Source organism: Balaenoptera ricei, chromosome 15, assembly GCF_028023285.1.
Source record: "Balaenoptera ricei isolate mBalRic1 chromosome 15, mBalRic1.hap2, whole genome shotgun sequence".
Classification (NCBI taxonomy): Eukaryota; Metazoa; Chordata; class Mammalia; order Artiodactyla; family Balaenopteridae; genus Balaenoptera; species Balaenoptera ricei.
Window position 1 is genome coordinate 14775926 of NC_082653.1, and position 16095 is coordinate 14792020.

Consider the following 16095-nt stretch of genomic DNA (forward strand, 5'->3'; position numbering starts at 1 on the left):
AGGAGATGCCAACAAAGAATAGGCCAGAGGCCTTCCTCCCTAACCTTCTGTACAGCCAAGGCCAAAGAACACCATCCTGGGCTTGAGGTCTCAGTCTCTAGACAAAGAGAAGCTCAAAGTCCATCAGTTGTCCAAGATAATCATCTTATCAGTAAGCTGTCAAATGCCTAGTGCTCTGCATACCCCTGTTGTCCCCAGGAAGAGAAGCACTTCTACCAGAAGCACCTCACTTGCCATGGTTTTTCCCTTCACCCATCCCTCCTTACCTCTCAGATATTTCCAAATGGTGTGACTTTATTTCTCTCAAGGCAAAGAGTATTTGGCCTTTTCCCCCCTCCTGCTGAATAGCTGAGGAATTTGCAACAGAATTTTAGTGGTTTTTATCATTTGCCTTCAGTTTGTGGACTGTGGTTCTGAAATTTCTTTAACTACTATTCAGTTTCTTTTTAGCCTCTAGTGACCTGGTACCTGAGGGTACAATGCATTGGTCTCCAGTTAAACACCTCTGGTACCGTGGGATGATATAGTGAACTGTATTCTCCAGAAACTTACTTCTAACCCACTTGTTATCTGAGGTCAAGCATCTCATTCAGCAGGCTTCATCCTTGTGGCACTCTGAATCCTGCACACTGTACCACCTTTTTGTTATCCGGTTCTTGCTTTGAGAAAGATGTTGGGGCCAGAAGCAGGAGCCCTTTTGTTCTGGGGAGTTCTTTGTTTGGGTTCTAAAGTGACCTTAAAGGGTTTTTTGTTTTTGTCTCCAGAAGAGCAGCAGTCTGCCATACTGCTCATCTTTTGGAGAAAGGAAAAAAAGCTTTGCCTTTTCATTTTAGAGAATTACTATCCTCTCTGTCCCTGCTTCTACCACTCCTTTGGTTCTTCCCCGTGTGAATATCGTCTCTTCTACATTTTTACCCAGAAGGTAATTGAGGGGAAATTTGTAGTTTTGTTGCACACAGACTTTAGATTCATTGAGGGGGGAAGAGTGCTTGCCTTCTCAAACTGGAAGCACGAACCCAGATTTTGGGAATCTAGGGTGCTATGGTCAGCCTCCAGGGATAAACTCTTGACAGGTGAGTAAGGTATTTCAGTGGATTCAAAAGAATGAGCACCAAATATGGCATTTATAATTATCCTAAGTCTGTGAAAAACATGCTCTGACGTGGTGTTCTTGTCCCTGTCCCCAGCCCTGTTTTCACCAGCCCACAGCTTTGTGTGTGGTCTGTGGTCTGTCAGGTTCATGATCTCTTTCAGCCTTGATTGCCAGAGAACACTTGAAATCTGATTCCACCTCTAATAACTGTTTCTAACTGCTCCCCAAGGCAGGTTTATCTGCCGATCATTAATCCAGAAATACTTTACAGTTGTCCCTTCCCATTAGATCCTGGGGATTTGCCCACATTATACACTAGATCAGATGTTACACATGTTAGGCGGATTTATGTGACATAATAAAAGTTGAAGTAAGAATCTTGGTTAGTCTGCACTTTATTTTAATAGGAAAAATGTTTAGCTGTCCTCATTTAAATTCTCTAGTCTCCCATATGTTTGCTCCCACAAATCAGGAGTACTTGTGAGCCTTAAAACATATGACAAGGACTTTTCATAGAAGCAGAATTGGCATTTAAATTGTTTTTTCTGTGACCATGTGGATGAAGTGAAATTGAGGTTTTCTTCCAAGCTGAGGGCATCATGATGAATGCCCATATAGGTAGTCATGGTAGATGACAAAACTATAAAGAAAACATGATGCCTGCTCTTGAGAGGCTTACATTTTAGTTGAACAATTCAATTCATTAAACATTTACTGAACTCTTTTCTGTGTCCTATGGATACAAAGCATTCGGAAGAGCTTACTGTTTGGTAGGGAAGCCATGTAAACAAATAACTACAGAACAGTATGATAAGTGCAGCAGTAGAAATATGTGTGCAGAGCAAGACTCATTTAACATATTCATGGAGCATCTGCTACATGCCAGACAATATAAACGTATGCGGTGGCTTTATCATGGAGAGTGAAACTGACAGTGCTTGTCCTCATGGACTTACAGTCTAAGGGCAAACAGACATTACACAGGTAAATTGATATGTGACGTCAAATTGTGATAAATGAGTGAAAACAAAGTGCTATGAGAGAGAGTGGCCAGGATTTAGGGACAGAAGATAAACTTTTAAACTAACAGAATCAGGGAGTAAGGGATACTTCAGCCTGAGACCTGGAAAATGAGTATGGATTCGTTCCTGCTACTCAAGTAGAGGCATCAGGAAAAACCTTGACTAGCTATAGCTGAAAGGTCAATATGGTAAGAAAGTGGTGAACTAGGGAGAAGGTGAGACTAGGTTGGAGAAGACAGGAGCCAAGGCCAGGGAGAATCTTACTAACTTCAGTAGAGATTTTAGACTGAATTCGAAAGACTGTGGGAAACCAGTGAAGGGTTTTATGTATGTAAAAGATCACTTCAGAGTAACCTGGAGAAAGATTGGGAAACAGGCAAGAGAAGAGGTGAGGAGACTACTTTAGAAGGCTATTGTTGTGGTTTTGGGGAGAGATGGTTTGGGGTTGGCCTTCAGTGGTACCTTATAGAGGTAAAGAAACGGGCAGAATGGATATCAATTTCAGAGAAAGAGTTAACAGAATTTGGAAATGTGATTGGAAGAGTGGATGCGACTTTAAGGAAAGGATGACATCCAGTTTCGTGGCTTGAGCAACTGAGTAGGTAGATGAGATGGAAAAGAATGGAGGAGGAGCATATTTGTTGGAAAAGATCAAGAGTTCAGGGCAGGTTTTACGGAGGAGGTAATCCTTAAAGTGGGTCACACAAGAAGACGTTGTAAAAAGGTAAACCAGATCAAGATGAGTAATAGAAATAGTAAGTGCTCTAAAGAGTTTAGCAGGAGGAGAAATCAGCGGTTACTAGAGATTAGAGATTTCTTGGAAGACATGGGACATGAACTTGCCTTTGAGGATTGGGTGATACCTGAGTTAGTGCAGGAAGAACATTCCATGTTGAAAAGCCGTATGAACAGAAATACTGAGATGCATAGCGTGAGTTGAGTCATAAGAACAGCTTAAGTAGAACTAAGGAGGTTGGATCAGGAAATGGGGGAGAAATAATAAATGCGAAGGGGCCAGATCTGTTAGGGAAGGGTGCCCAGAAGCGTGATAGCCAAGCTGCAGCTGGTAACAGGTGGAAATTCAGATGGTTAATCTGGTATTTGCTGAATGAATTGAAATCTGGAAGATTGGGTTTTGGTTTTGTTTTTTGGAAACTCTTGGTGGTGCCAGCATAAAAATAAGAGTTTGGATTGAACTTAGAAATCCAATGAGAATGAACAAGAAAAACAGGATTCAAGTGACTTAATGGGGATAGAGAAGAAAAATCAGTTAACTTTCAAGAACTTAAACCATGGTAAATGGGAAGATAATTTTAGGCAGAAATGAAAAAGTCAGTCTGGGCCTGATTGGGTTGAATAAGAAGTTTAATTTTAGATATGTAGGGGATGAGTTTCCAGTTGGGTGGAATGTCTCATGAAGAATATTGAAGCAGATCAGGCCAAACATACCTGTGACTTCAAACACTTTTTTTTTCTTGTTTTTGTTTTTTTTAAAACAAACAAAAAACACCTTGGCAAAAAGGAACCAGGTTCTACATAAACCTCAGACTGAGAGAGACCACTTCTCAATAAGTATGTTAAGAAGGTAGAGAAACTGAGTGTTCCTGTACCTGACTGTATGTCTCATATTGTACTTCTTTCTTTTTTCCCCTTAATTTGATTAATCCTGCTAGATGTTTTAAGTGACGTTTTCTGTACTTTAAGGACAACACCTTTGATCACCGTTACCTTGTATGAGATGGTGCCATTTGCTCATTTTTTCTTCATGAGTTTTGCCCCTTATTATCACACACACACACACACACACACACACACACACACACACCCGCAACGTTCTGCCTCTTTTTAAAGTCTCTTTCGAACAAGTCTGATGGGAGGAAATAGGTTCTGGGGGAAGACACTTTCACTTTGAAAACCTGTTGAGATAGAGATGATAGTTTGACATGTATACAGAATACTGAATTACCCCCTGAAGCCTTATAAACACTATGATCCCAGTCAGAACCTTTGACTCTGGATCATACATTCTTCCCTCAATATCCTAATCTTTTGAGATTCTAGAACCTACTAGTCTTTATTTGCTGACCAGATGGTAACTATCCTTAAAATTTTAATCATGTTCTCACTGACTGCCGTATTTTAGAGAAAAATGCTTGGAGGGTGGGGGCTTCCTCCAATAAAGAGCTGAAAGGTTGGCTCCTTCAATTTCTTTGTCTTAGCATCTTCTTGCTGCCTCCCACAGGGATCCATATGGCTTTGGAGACAGCCGAGATACAAGACGCGATCGATCCCCCATTCGAGGAAGTCCAAGAAGAGAGCCCAGGGATGGCAGAAATGGCCGGGATGCTCGAGATAGCAGAGACATGCGAGACCCCCGAGATTTGCGGGACCACAGAGAGAGCAGAGACATTCGGGATCACAGAGACAGCAGAAGTATGCGTGATGCTCGGGACATGAGGGATCCTAGAGACTTTCGTGACCTAAGAGACTCGAGGGATTTTCGAGATCACCGGGACCCCATGTACGACAGATACAGAGATATGAGAGACTCACGAGATCCCATGTACAGGTACCTGTACAGCTGTTCTGGTTGGTTTTTTTGCAATAGTCTTTTTTATGTGTATTCTGCTGAACTAATGGAAAGCTCTGTATAGCAGTGACTTTATCAGCCCTATATTTCCAATGTCTATCAAATGGTAGATGTGCTGCTTAATAAATATTTGGTGAATGTGTGAATGATGATGAACTGTGCTTAGTGAATGAATCTGGGTCTCTCCCTGTGGCCTCTGAAAGGCAACATCGTGCAAATGGAAAAAAAGATGGAGTACAAATTGTTTTGGCCATGCAAAACCGCAGGGAAGGTGCACAAATGGCCAATAAATACGTGAAAAGATGCTTGACATCCTTAGTTATCAGAGAAATGCAAATTAAAGCCACAATGAGATACCACTTCATACCTACGAGGATGGCTATAATAATTTATTTTAAAAAAAAGTGTTGGCGAGGTGTGGAGAAACTGGAATCCTCATACATTGCTGGTGGGAATGTAAAGTAGTATGGCCACTGTGAAAAAGTTTGGCGGTTCCTCAAAAAGTTAAATATAGTAGAATTAATGATCCGTCAGTTCCACTCCTGAATATATATCCAAAAGAATTGAAAAGAGGAACTCACGCAGATGAATGTGAATGTACATAGCAACACTATTCACAGTAGCCAGAAGGTAGACACAATTCAAATGTCCATCAATAGATGGATAAAAAAATGTAATATATCCATAACACAGTATTATTCAGCCATAAAAAGAAAGGTAATTCTGACACCTGCTACAACCTTGATGGTCCTTGAAAACATTATGCCATGTGAAATAAGCCAGACAGACACAAAAGACAAATACATGTTTTCACTTACATGAAGTATTTAGAAAAGGCAAATTCATAGAGACAAAGTAACAGCAAAGGGGGTTAAGTTTCTGTTCGGGGTGATGAAAAATTATTTATGTGGATTTTTTTGATTTTTTTGTTTTGGTTTTTAACCACAATTTTTCAAAAGCACAGGGAAGGAGGCTTGGGGTGGGGGCATGGAATGGTTCCTCAAAACTAATATCAATAATTACTACCAGTTATTTTGTATTTACTTTAGGCCAGGGAGCTCACTTTATGCTGAGAGCTTTCTGTACATCCTCCCAGTCATTTTGGAAGGTAGGTTAACTCAGTCCCAGCCACAGAGCTGATAAGCAGTGAGTCCCAGATACTAATTTCGTTTGTCTGATCCCAAAGTCCTGTGCCTTACTGTGCTTTACTTCCTCACAGACAGCTGGGTCTTGAAGAATTCTCTGTATTTGATGTTTGCAGGATAAGACTTTTAACTTTGCGCACATTTCTTTAACTTTTCAGGAGAGAAGGCTCTTACGACCGATACCTGCGAATGGATGACTATTGCAGGAGGAAGGATGACTCTTACTTTGACCGTTACAGAGATAGCTTTGATGGACGAGGCCCTCCAGGCCCAGAAAGTCAGTCTCGTGCAAAAGGTAAAGTAGCAGAAACAGCACTTAGCACTGGTAGGACACTTTACAAAAGAAAGAGGACGCTAATAACCAACTGGAAAGGGGCTAATGACTTGGCTAAGCAATTCACAGAAAGAAGAAATACAAATACCCTGTTCATGTGTAGAGAACATTCAGCTTGAAAATCATTTTTAAAATGCGAAGTAGTACCATCATCTGGTTTAGTCATCTAACAAGAAGAAATAAGTATGAAATTCCAGCAGTAAGAAAAGAAATGAACAAAAGATGGGAGCAGAAGAGGTCGTTTGCTTTTTTTTTTGCTCATTGACCAAGTAACTAAAACTGTTTGCATTACCTATGTAGTATGTGGGGTTTTTTGTTTTATTTATAATTTTTACCTAACAGCATTTACTTTTTAGGTAAAGACAAACATGTTTTTTATTGATAAAAGCCTTGATTTTCTCAATACATTCAATACATCTTTAAAGATTTTTAGATTGTTTTACACCTGGTCAAGTTAAGAACCTCTCTTCTATCTTTCTTCCTTCCTTCCTTCCTTCCTTCCCTTCCTTCCCTTCCTTCCCTTCCTTTCTTTCTTTCTTTCTTTATTTTTGGCTGCGTTGGGTCTTCGTTGCTGCTCTCGGGCTTTCTCTAGTTGCGGGGAGCAGGGGTCACTCTTCGTTGCGGTGCGTGGGCTTCTCACTGCGGTGGCTTCTCTTGTTGCAGAGCACGGGCTCCAGGCGTGTGGGCCCCAGCAGTTGTGGCATGTGGGCTAGTAGTTGTGGCTCATGGGCTCTAGAGCGCAGACTCAGTAGTTTTGGCGCACGGCCTTAGTTGCTCTGCGGCATGTGGGATCCTCCTGAACCAGGGCCCGAACCCGCATCCCCTGCATTGGCAGGCGGACTCTTAACCACTGTGCCACCAGGGAAGCCCAAGAACCTCATTTTTAATTTGTTAAGAAACTTACACTTTACTGCCTGATTTTGTTTGTTTGTTTGGGGGGGGTGTTTCGTGTTTGTTTACTGCCTGGTTTTTTTTTAACAAATTACAATTACCTATCAATAGGGGACTTAAATAGTTGTCCCAAAAATGAAAATTAGAATAATAATGAAATACCATCTTTTACCTATCAAGTTGGCAGGAGGTTTTTTTGGTTTGGTTTTTGTTTTGTTTTCTTTTTAATGACAATACTCAATGTTGACTAAGATGTGGAGAAATAGCACTAGGTGCTCCACCCCTGTGAAAGGATAAATTAGTCACAGCCTTTCTAGAGGGCATTTTGGCAGCATGTATGAGATTAAAACAACCATGCCATTTAATCCAATCATTCCATTTCAATGAATTTATAATAGTAAAAAACAATAATAAGGGTTATTTTTAGGAGGTAGTCTAGAGGATTAATTCAGAGAAAGTGTGTGTGTGTGTGGGTGGGTGTGTGTGTGTGTGTGATGACCTTTGCCTACAAGTAGTTCAGGATTGAAAATAAGGCCTGTGACTTATTTTTATAGAAAGGCACGGTCCATGTTTCAGTTTTCTCTGGTGTCATCCTGCAGAGCGTTTGAAACGTGAGGAACGGCGTAGAGAAGAGCTTTATCGTCAGTATTTTGAGGAAATCCAGAGACGCTTTGATGCTGAGAGGCCTGTTGATTGTTCTGTGATTGTGGTCAACAAGCAGACTAAGTAAGAACCCTTTGGATATTTTTCCTGAGTGAGGAGAAGGATCAGAAGAGAAATTCAGGCTCGTTGGCAGCTGTACCCACTTAACTTGGGCTGTGTACTCTGGCATTGTTATACTGTGTTAACCAGGGTTCTTTCACTTGTAGGTGACAGAAGACCCATTGCAAACTGGCTTAGGCCCAAAGGGAAATTTTTAGTTTGCTTGACTGGGAAGTTCAGGCATGGCCACATACAGGGTCACACTGTCATAAAGACTTGGTCTCTCTATTGCCTTCACTCTCAGACAAGCTTTCTACTCAAAAAGGCAGAACAGCACTGGCTCTAGACATGTATCTTCTTAGCTTAGCAAACCAGTGGAAAGAGAGCTGCTCTTTCCCATTGCTTCCGCCTGAAGTCCTGGAATTGTTTCTCATTGGATTGCCCAGGCTTACTTTCCCATCCCTGAACTATCACTTTGACCAGCAGTGCTGGGATGCTCTGATTGGCCAGGGCTAGGTCATGTGCCCACCCCTAGAGCTAAAAGTGGGATTAGCCCTGTGGAACCATGTGTACTGAGTGGGAAAGGGGTGCCTTCCCAAGGAAAATCAAAGAGGGGACTATATGCTGGTCAGGCAAAGCAATAAATGTCCCCTTTGTGAGACAACACCGAATCCCCAGTACTTTGGAAGGCATACGTCTCTGCATTTGTCAGCCAAGAGCCAGGCTTTCTTTGTGAAGTGCCGTGGCCTTGCAGAGCTGTTAGGTGACCATGCCAGCCAAGCCAGAGTTCACAGCAGTATTTTACTCTACCTCTGTTTCACATTCTTTCCTTGAAGTAGCAGAGCAGAGGTGTAGAAGGGAGTTTATAGCAGCTCGCAAGTTTGAGAGTAGCTATGTTCCCTTTCCCCAAGTGGTTAGTAAATAACTTCATGTATTTTCTAGCAGTTTGGGGTTAAAGAGCTAATTTCAAGGCAGAGACTAGGGAAATAGGTGTTGAGTCACCAAGCAGCAGGCAGCATTCACAGGCTCGGGGCTGCCTTGTTTAGAAACAGATGCTGCTTTAACTTGTAGATGGCTTTTTTTTGCCCCCCACCCCTTTTGACTCATGATAATGTCATTTTCTGAGCACCTACTCCGTACTACTACATGCTAGGCACTTAAATAATTTTTTTAATCTTCACAGTAATCATGTTTCATGTGTATTCACTCATCAAATTTTTTCTATGTGTGACAGGTGCTAGGTCCTGGAGCTGTAATGCTAATAAGCAAACACACATGGCCCCTTCCTCTTGTGGAGCTTATACCCTAGTTGGACAAATGACAGAAATAAATGTATTGGTGATGTGTCTTATAAGAAATATATCAAGAATCTGATTTAGATTGCAGAGAAGGTCAAGGAAGTGACGTATGAGCTGAGCCATATTAATCCTGTCTGACTGTTAAAGAAACTGAGGTTTGTAAGAGGTAAAGGGACTTGCTTAAAGCTTCAACTTTGCAAGTAAATGTTAGGATCCAAACCTGTCTTTCTAGCATTTAAAACCCATGCTTTTCTCACTATACTGTGCAGCCTCTACAAAGACGGACATGTGTTACAAGTCTTAGGCATCAGGATGGTGTTTAAGAATGACCATCAGACTAGAGAATCAAGAGGAGGACCTGGGTACTAAATACTGTGCTATTGGCAACTTTATGTGTGACCATTCTGAGCCAGTATAGAGAAGGAATTGGTCTAGATTCTTGGAGCCTGAAGAGGGTGCTAGGGAGACACTGGTAGAGCTAGGATTTGAAGTCTTCATAGGAGCTCACACAGCTAGCTGAGGTGCCACAGTGTGCAGATTGGGAGTTGGTCAGGGAGTACTCACCTGGATCCTGTTTGTTTCTACAGAGATTATGCTGAATCTGTGGGGCGGAAGGTTCGAGACCTAGGCATGGTAGTGGACTTGATCTTCCTCAACACAGAGGTGTCACTGTCACAAGCCTTGGAGGATGTTAGCAGGGGAGGGTCTCCCTTTGCTATTGTCATCACCCAGCAACACCAGATTCACCGCTCCTGTACGGTCAACATCATGTTTGGAACCCCACAAGGTATGGAGGCCCAAGCGGGTCAGAATTTCAGAAGTAGTCACTAGTCCATTAATTTTTTTATGCCTTACTCAGAAGCAGCAGGTTTTAGGTAAATGTATTTCAGTTCAAATGTGGTAGGGCCCTTTTTTAAGTGCACGGTAGAGACTTGCATAGTCATTTAGTCTTCTGATATTCTCTCACTGGATACAGTTCTGGGCCTGCTGTATATGACATTATATTTAGCACTTAGGTATATACAGTGATGTGCTGGCAAATGTTTAACAACCAGTTCTGGGGTGGGGGGGCGGTGTGGTTTATAGCATTTGCTGATTTCCATGGTGTAAATACTCCCACTGTGTTCTATATCAAGCTACCAACATGAAGTCACTTCAGGGCCAGTTGGGAGGAGATGCACACAGTCTGCTCTCACCAGTGAGGGCCAGCTCCAGCGCAGCTCTGGCACGTACTACACTGAATGCAATAGAGTCCTTGCTTTCACCAGATTTTCTAATGAGGGACAAAGCATACAACAGGCAATTAGGATACTCTTTGTAAGTGTGCTAGAGAAGTGGGTGGAGGGGCTGTGAGAACAGGGAGGAGGCTCTGAGCTCCTGGAGGCCCAGAGTAGGTTCCTTGAAGTCCTTCCCTGAAGTAGCTTTTAGTCCTTTGCTCCCAGATTGTTGAGACTCAGCCACCTGATTCCCTGCTCATTGCTTGCTCACACAGCACAAACCTTTCGCTTTTCCCACCACCCTGGGGCTATTTGCCCCACCAGTTTTACCCATAAGGATAGCGTGTAGAAGCCTCTCCAGTGGGTCATTTGTCTTTCTGAGGAACGGTCCTCAAGATGTGTGAAGACATTTATATCAAGTGCTGAGAAGTCTTCTCACAACCCTGTAAATCATTGTTGCCCAGGGGTGAGGAGAGGAGGTTATTTAGGGTCACAATTTGATCTTAATCCGTAACCTTTGAACTGATGAATTAAAACACCAGCTCTATCCTTAGGAGCACAGTAGAGAGCCAGGCTTTACAGAAGGGCTTTTTGGACCCCCGTGGCCTGCCTCCTGTGGTTATTCTCCACATGGTCTTTTTGAATCTGTGAGAGACTGTCATATTTCTTTGGTTTTTACTACACGTCTGTGATCTAAGAATTCCCCAAAGAACTAGCTCTGTACAAGGGTGTCTGTTCCCCACCAAAGAAATCCATTCACCTATCTCCCCAACCTTCATCCCCCTCCTCTCCCAACCTCTCCCCATCCCCATCCCAAGGCTTTTTGAAACTGAAATGGTTTTCTTGCTCATTTGAGGTTAGGAAGGGCTTGGTAGAGTCCAGTAGGTGGGCACTCAAATCTGTCATCGGAGAAAATAACTCATGTCATTCCCTCCTACAGAGCATCGCAACATGCCCCAGGCAGATGCCATGGTGCTGGTGGCCAGAAATTATGAGCGCTACAAGAATGAGTGCCGGGAGAAGGAACGCGAGGAGATTGCCAGACAGGCAGCCAAGATGGCCGATGAAGCCCTCCTCCAGGAACGAGAGCGAGGAGGCCCTGAGGAGGGAATGCGCGGGGGGCACCCTCCAGCCATCCAGAGCCTCATCAACCTGCTGGCCGACAACAGGTACCTCACTGCCGAGGAGACTGACAAGATCATCAACTACCTTCGCGAGCGGAAGGAGCGGCTGATGAGGAGCAGCACCGACTCTCTGCCTGGTGAGCTACGTGGCAGGGCCGAGGTGAAGTTCTCACTCTGCATTTCTCTAATCCCCATGCTCTGTTGGGAGGGTGGCAGGCCCAGGGCTCTTCGGTGTGGGCAGGGGCAATGAGCACATCCCTTGGGCTCTCCCGTGGGCCATCCATGCTGGTGTGATGGTAACTTAAGATCTGGGCTCTGAATCCTGGTCCCTGTAGTTAGTGTGGTGGGTGGGCTAGTATGCTGGCTCCCTGGGAACCAAGGTGGACGCCCTTCTTTCTTTAAGTAGTTGTCTGGAGGAACGAAGCTGTTTTCCGGGAACAGCACATACCATGAAGTGGCCCCTTTGGGAAATTGATGTTATAGTCTGTGTACTATGTGATTGATGTGATCAGTGATTGTTGTTCTTCCCTGGGCTGCTATGCCTCCTGCCCATGGAGGGTACTTTTCAACCAGATACCTCCTCCTTCTGTGTTTTAGGCCAGATTTCCCGTCAACCACTCGGGGCGACCTCGGGTGCCTCACTGAAGACACAGCCAAGCTCCCAACCGCTCCAGAGCGGCCAAGTGCTCCCCTCTGCTACACCCACTCCAGCGGCACCCCCCACCTCCCAGCAAGAGCTTCAGGCCAAAATCCTCAGCCTCTTCAATAGTGGCACGGTTGCGGCCAATAGCAGCTCTGCATCCCCCTCAGTTGCTGCCGGAAACACCCAGAACCAGAATTTTTCCATAGCAGCGAACAGCCAGCCTCAGCAGAGATCACAGGCCTCTGGCAATCAGCCTCCAAACATTTTGGGACAGGCAGGATCTGCTCGGAACATGGGCCCCAGGCCTGGGGCTCCTTCCCAAGGGCTCTTTGGCCAGCCTTCCACTCGCCTGGTGCCCGCCAGCAACTTGGCTAGCCAGAGGCCCGTGTCTTCCACAGGTATCAACTTTGACAATCCAAGTGTACAGAAGGCTCTGGACACTCTGATCCAGAGTGGCCCTGCTCTCTCCCACCTGGTTAGCCAGACCACAGCACAGGTGGGGCGGCCCCAGGCCCCCATGGGATCGTACCAGAGGCATTACTGAGGCTAAATCTCAACTACTCCTGGTCCCCTCTTCCTCTGGCCTCCCACCTATTGCGTTCTAAATAGAGTTATTTGGAAGATGTTCTCTGCACCTATCCAGGTCCACATCGAATGTCATAAGTTTCTACCATCTGCTCTCTCCTGCCTAAGGCTATGTTGCTTACCCCTTCCAGAGTCCGAGTTTATGCTGCACTGGAGGTGTATTTTGTTGGTGGTGGGGTGGGGGTTTGGGGGGTTTTGTTTTTGTTTTTTTGTGGTTTCTTTTGGTAGAAAGTAAATATCTCTGGGGTCATGGGCAGTATAGGTGTCTGGGCTCCGTTTGTATTTCAGTTGTCTCTCTGTCAGCTGGACGTGGGGCGAGGGAGGAAGAAGCAGCCGAGCCCCAGCTGGGTGAGCTTGGGGTAGCATTTTCATGTTGAGAGCCACTGCCTTTGTTCATTCTGAACCTACCACGGGTGTCCAGCCTCGCACAGGCCCACCAGAGCTCGAGCTCCTGCCTGCAGCTCCTGTGTAGGGTTCCAGAGCAGCAGGTTGGGCTTGGTGGGCACGGTGTCCTCTTACCCCATCCCACATAACATGGGGTCTGCTTGAGGATTCAGAAGCCGGCTGGCTACTCAGCTACTGGAGTTGTTGAGGAGTGGCCAAGCCGGCCACTTTTGTGCCTGACCCAGGGTTGTTGGTTTTTGGTTTTCTCTTTTTTTCTTTTTGGCTTTCATTTCAATGAAAGATCTCCCGTGGACTGCACAGCTCCAGTGACCAGCAGTTTAACACAAACTGTGAATCTGGGCCCCAGCCACTCTTACCCCCTAATATTTCTGTTAGCCTCTCCCTCACCAGTGGTAGTTTCATGGAATCGGCTCTGAGAAGGCAACTCTAGACTGTGGCAGTGAACACCCATTTTTTTCAGTGATTGCTTTGAGCTTTTGGCTCAAAAATCAGGCTCTTGTTCTGTTTTCTAAGCAGCAGGAGATAGGGACCATTTTGATGTCAGACTTTCGGTAGCTGGACATGTTCTTGATACAGGAGGCTGTTCATAACTTTTGAGCCAGAGTGAAGTTACTAGAGGGAGGACTTCTGGCTGCTGCTCTACATGGAAACAAAGGAAGCTGCCCTCTCCCTAGGGATGGTGCTCATTAGAGCCTTGTGGATCAGTCTCAAGGGGCCCCTGGCAGAAGCAAGGGAGAGCAGTGACTTCACTTGAGTCCCTGCCAGTGGCTGAGTAAACAGTGGTTTCAAAAACTCAAGGTCCCCAGATGGCAGCATTTTATGTTCTGACCTGTTTGTGTTATATAGTGTTTTTTTCCTCTTTGGAACTTTTGTGTTGTTAATAAGATGAGATAATTACTTTTTAATTAAAATGAAAAAGTGAAAGCTGTGTTGTCTTTTTTGGGTGTCACTATCCACAGGGCCTCCTTGTGAGCATTCCTTCCCCGAGTTTGAAGGCGAGGTTCCCTGACAGAGCACTGACTAGTTTCGCTCTGCCCTGAGTCTGCAGTCAGTCCTCAAAACCTCTTTTAACCCTAGCTTCTCTTCTTACGCAGCTCACCTAGTACAGCTCAGAGCAAAAGCCTGCTGGTTAATTATAATGCTATGTAAACATCCGTGTTTGTGGCAGACTTGCACTGTGTCAGAGGCTTGTCCTCTTATTCTAGGAAAGGAAAACAGGACTTGTGAAGAGGCCATTTCTGGCCAAAGGCGAGTGGAGAGTGGGGTACTCTCCTGTTTTGATTTTGTCTCACTTGCCGCCCTCTGTCCAGCCTGTTATGCAAGGAGTTGGCAGAAGCAGAGTCACAGGTAGGAGCTCTGGAGAGCATTTAATAGAGAGCCCCATCAGGAGGCTTGGAGTGGGTGTGGTGAAGCGGCTGGCACGAGGCCTCCAGTGGGTTAGGGACCCAGATGCTGACAGTGCTGAGGCTGACCCGGAAGTGCTCACCGTCTCGTAGGAGAGGTGGTGGGTGCACTGCCCCTGCTGCCAGTGCCTTTGTCCCTCTAGGACAGGGCCCCAGAGCTGTCAGTACACGAGGCAACCCACCTGGAGTGGTGGTCAGTGTTTCTGGTTAAGAGTCTAGGGGCCTCCTGGAGGGCCACCTTTTACACCCCTCTTCCCACCTACTAATTCTTCCCCCTGGAGTGTCCAAACAACACACCTCAGGCTGTGAAGGGTATAATAAAATTATTTTTATTGCATTTTGTGCAGACGGGAGTCTAAAAAATTAATACATAAAAGCTATAAAGCATTAAATGGGAGCATTCAACAATAAAGGAAAGAACCAACCCTCTCCTTTTCATATTGGCACAAAGAACACAAGATCAATACTGAGGCAGAATGCGGAATACTGAAACACACGTAAAGTTAAAGGCAGGCCTAATAATAGTAATAAATACTCTTGATTTGGTTTGCAACCTTTCCTATTTACAAGGGTTTTCAACTTCATTGCATTGCCCTGCACATAGATGGTCTAAAACAAAAGCAACACTAGTTATCACTACAAGGCTATTGAAATATTGCACTCAGAATAAAAGTCACTTGAATGGACATGAAACATCTAGCTACATGATTATAAAGCTAATTTGGTGAGTGACGTGTGATAACGTTCATGACAAATATTGCACATGTAGCACAGAAAACTTGGGGTTTTGTTGTAGGATGTCTGTTTTCATCAACAGAAACTGCTCTTGCCAACCAGACAGTCTAGGCCCAGATAGTGCAACTTTGGTTCCCTAACTGATGTTAATATACCCCCTTTCCCTTCTGCCTAGCCCACCACTTCAGCCCGGGAGTGCTCAGGCCCCCAGAAGGCTAGACCCAGCTGCGTCTGTCAGAGGGAGGTTCTTTGGAGGATGAGGGTGGGGAGTGCTGGTGTCTAATACCTCCGACTTCTGATTACTACCCGGAAGAATCTATCCAGCCCCCTGATCAAATTTCAGAGGGGCCTTGGCCTAACCAGCAGACATCCAAACCTACCTCCAGCCACACCTGGCCCAGTCTAGGTGGCACCAGCTCCAGCTCTGCCTTGGGCTCAAAGGAAAGGAGGTGGGTGGTGAGGTCAGGAGTACCCAGTAGCCTCAGCTCTGGGAGGTGGGCAGGATGTCTAACTAGGTGCAAAGTTCAGGGCCCTGGGGCTGAAGGTACTGTACCCAGTCCCAGAGGTACAGTACGAGCATGCAGTGCCTGCCCCCCTTAGTAAGGTGCCCTGGGGGAAGGGAACCCGGCCAATGCGGTTTCCCTAAGGGTAGAGGGCACCTCCAACCGGGCTGGTGGAGCAGGAGCGCCAAGGACTGGTGTTGGAGAAGCCAAAGGCCTTGGGTCCTAGCTGGAGGAGGGCAGAGAGGCGCTAAGAACAAAGCACATGGCGACTCCCGCCCTCCCCCACGCCCAGGTGCCTGGGAGACGCAGCTAGAGGCAGCGAGGCCGGCCCGGGACGCGGAGAAGGCGGCTGGGTCCCCGAGGCCAGAGCTGCCAGATGGAGACAGAGGAGGGAACATCAGGGAC

General features: G+C 45.4%; 1 protein-coding gene across 3 annotated transcripts in view; it reads left to right on the plus strand.

Annotated features, from left to right (window-relative positions):
* NCOA5 (nuclear receptor coactivator 5) overlaps positions 1 to 14789 on the plus strand; it is a 30808-nt gene extending 16019 nt beyond the window's left edge. For 2 of the 3 annotated variants that reach the window (XM_059898607.1, XM_059898608.1), the window contains 6 exons: positions 4358 to 4684; positions 6009 to 6145; positions 7675 to 7801; positions 9663 to 9862; positions 11233 to 11553; positions 12014 to 14789. In XM_059898607.1, the coding sequence (XP_059754590.1) occupies positions 4358 to 4684; positions 6009 to 6145; positions 7675 to 7801; positions 9663 to 9862; positions 11233 to 11553; positions 12014 to 12603 (1702 nt within the window). In that variant the 3' untranslated portion in view covers positions 12604 to 14789. Of the gene's footprint in view, positions 1 to 4357; positions 4685 to 6008; positions 6146 to 7674; positions 7802 to 9662; positions 9863 to 11232; positions 11577 to 12013 lie in introns of all 3 variants that reach the window. The other variant, XM_059898609.1, reaches the window with a different exon arrangement.
* The last annotated feature ends 1306 nt before the right edge of the window (positions 14790 to 16095 follow it).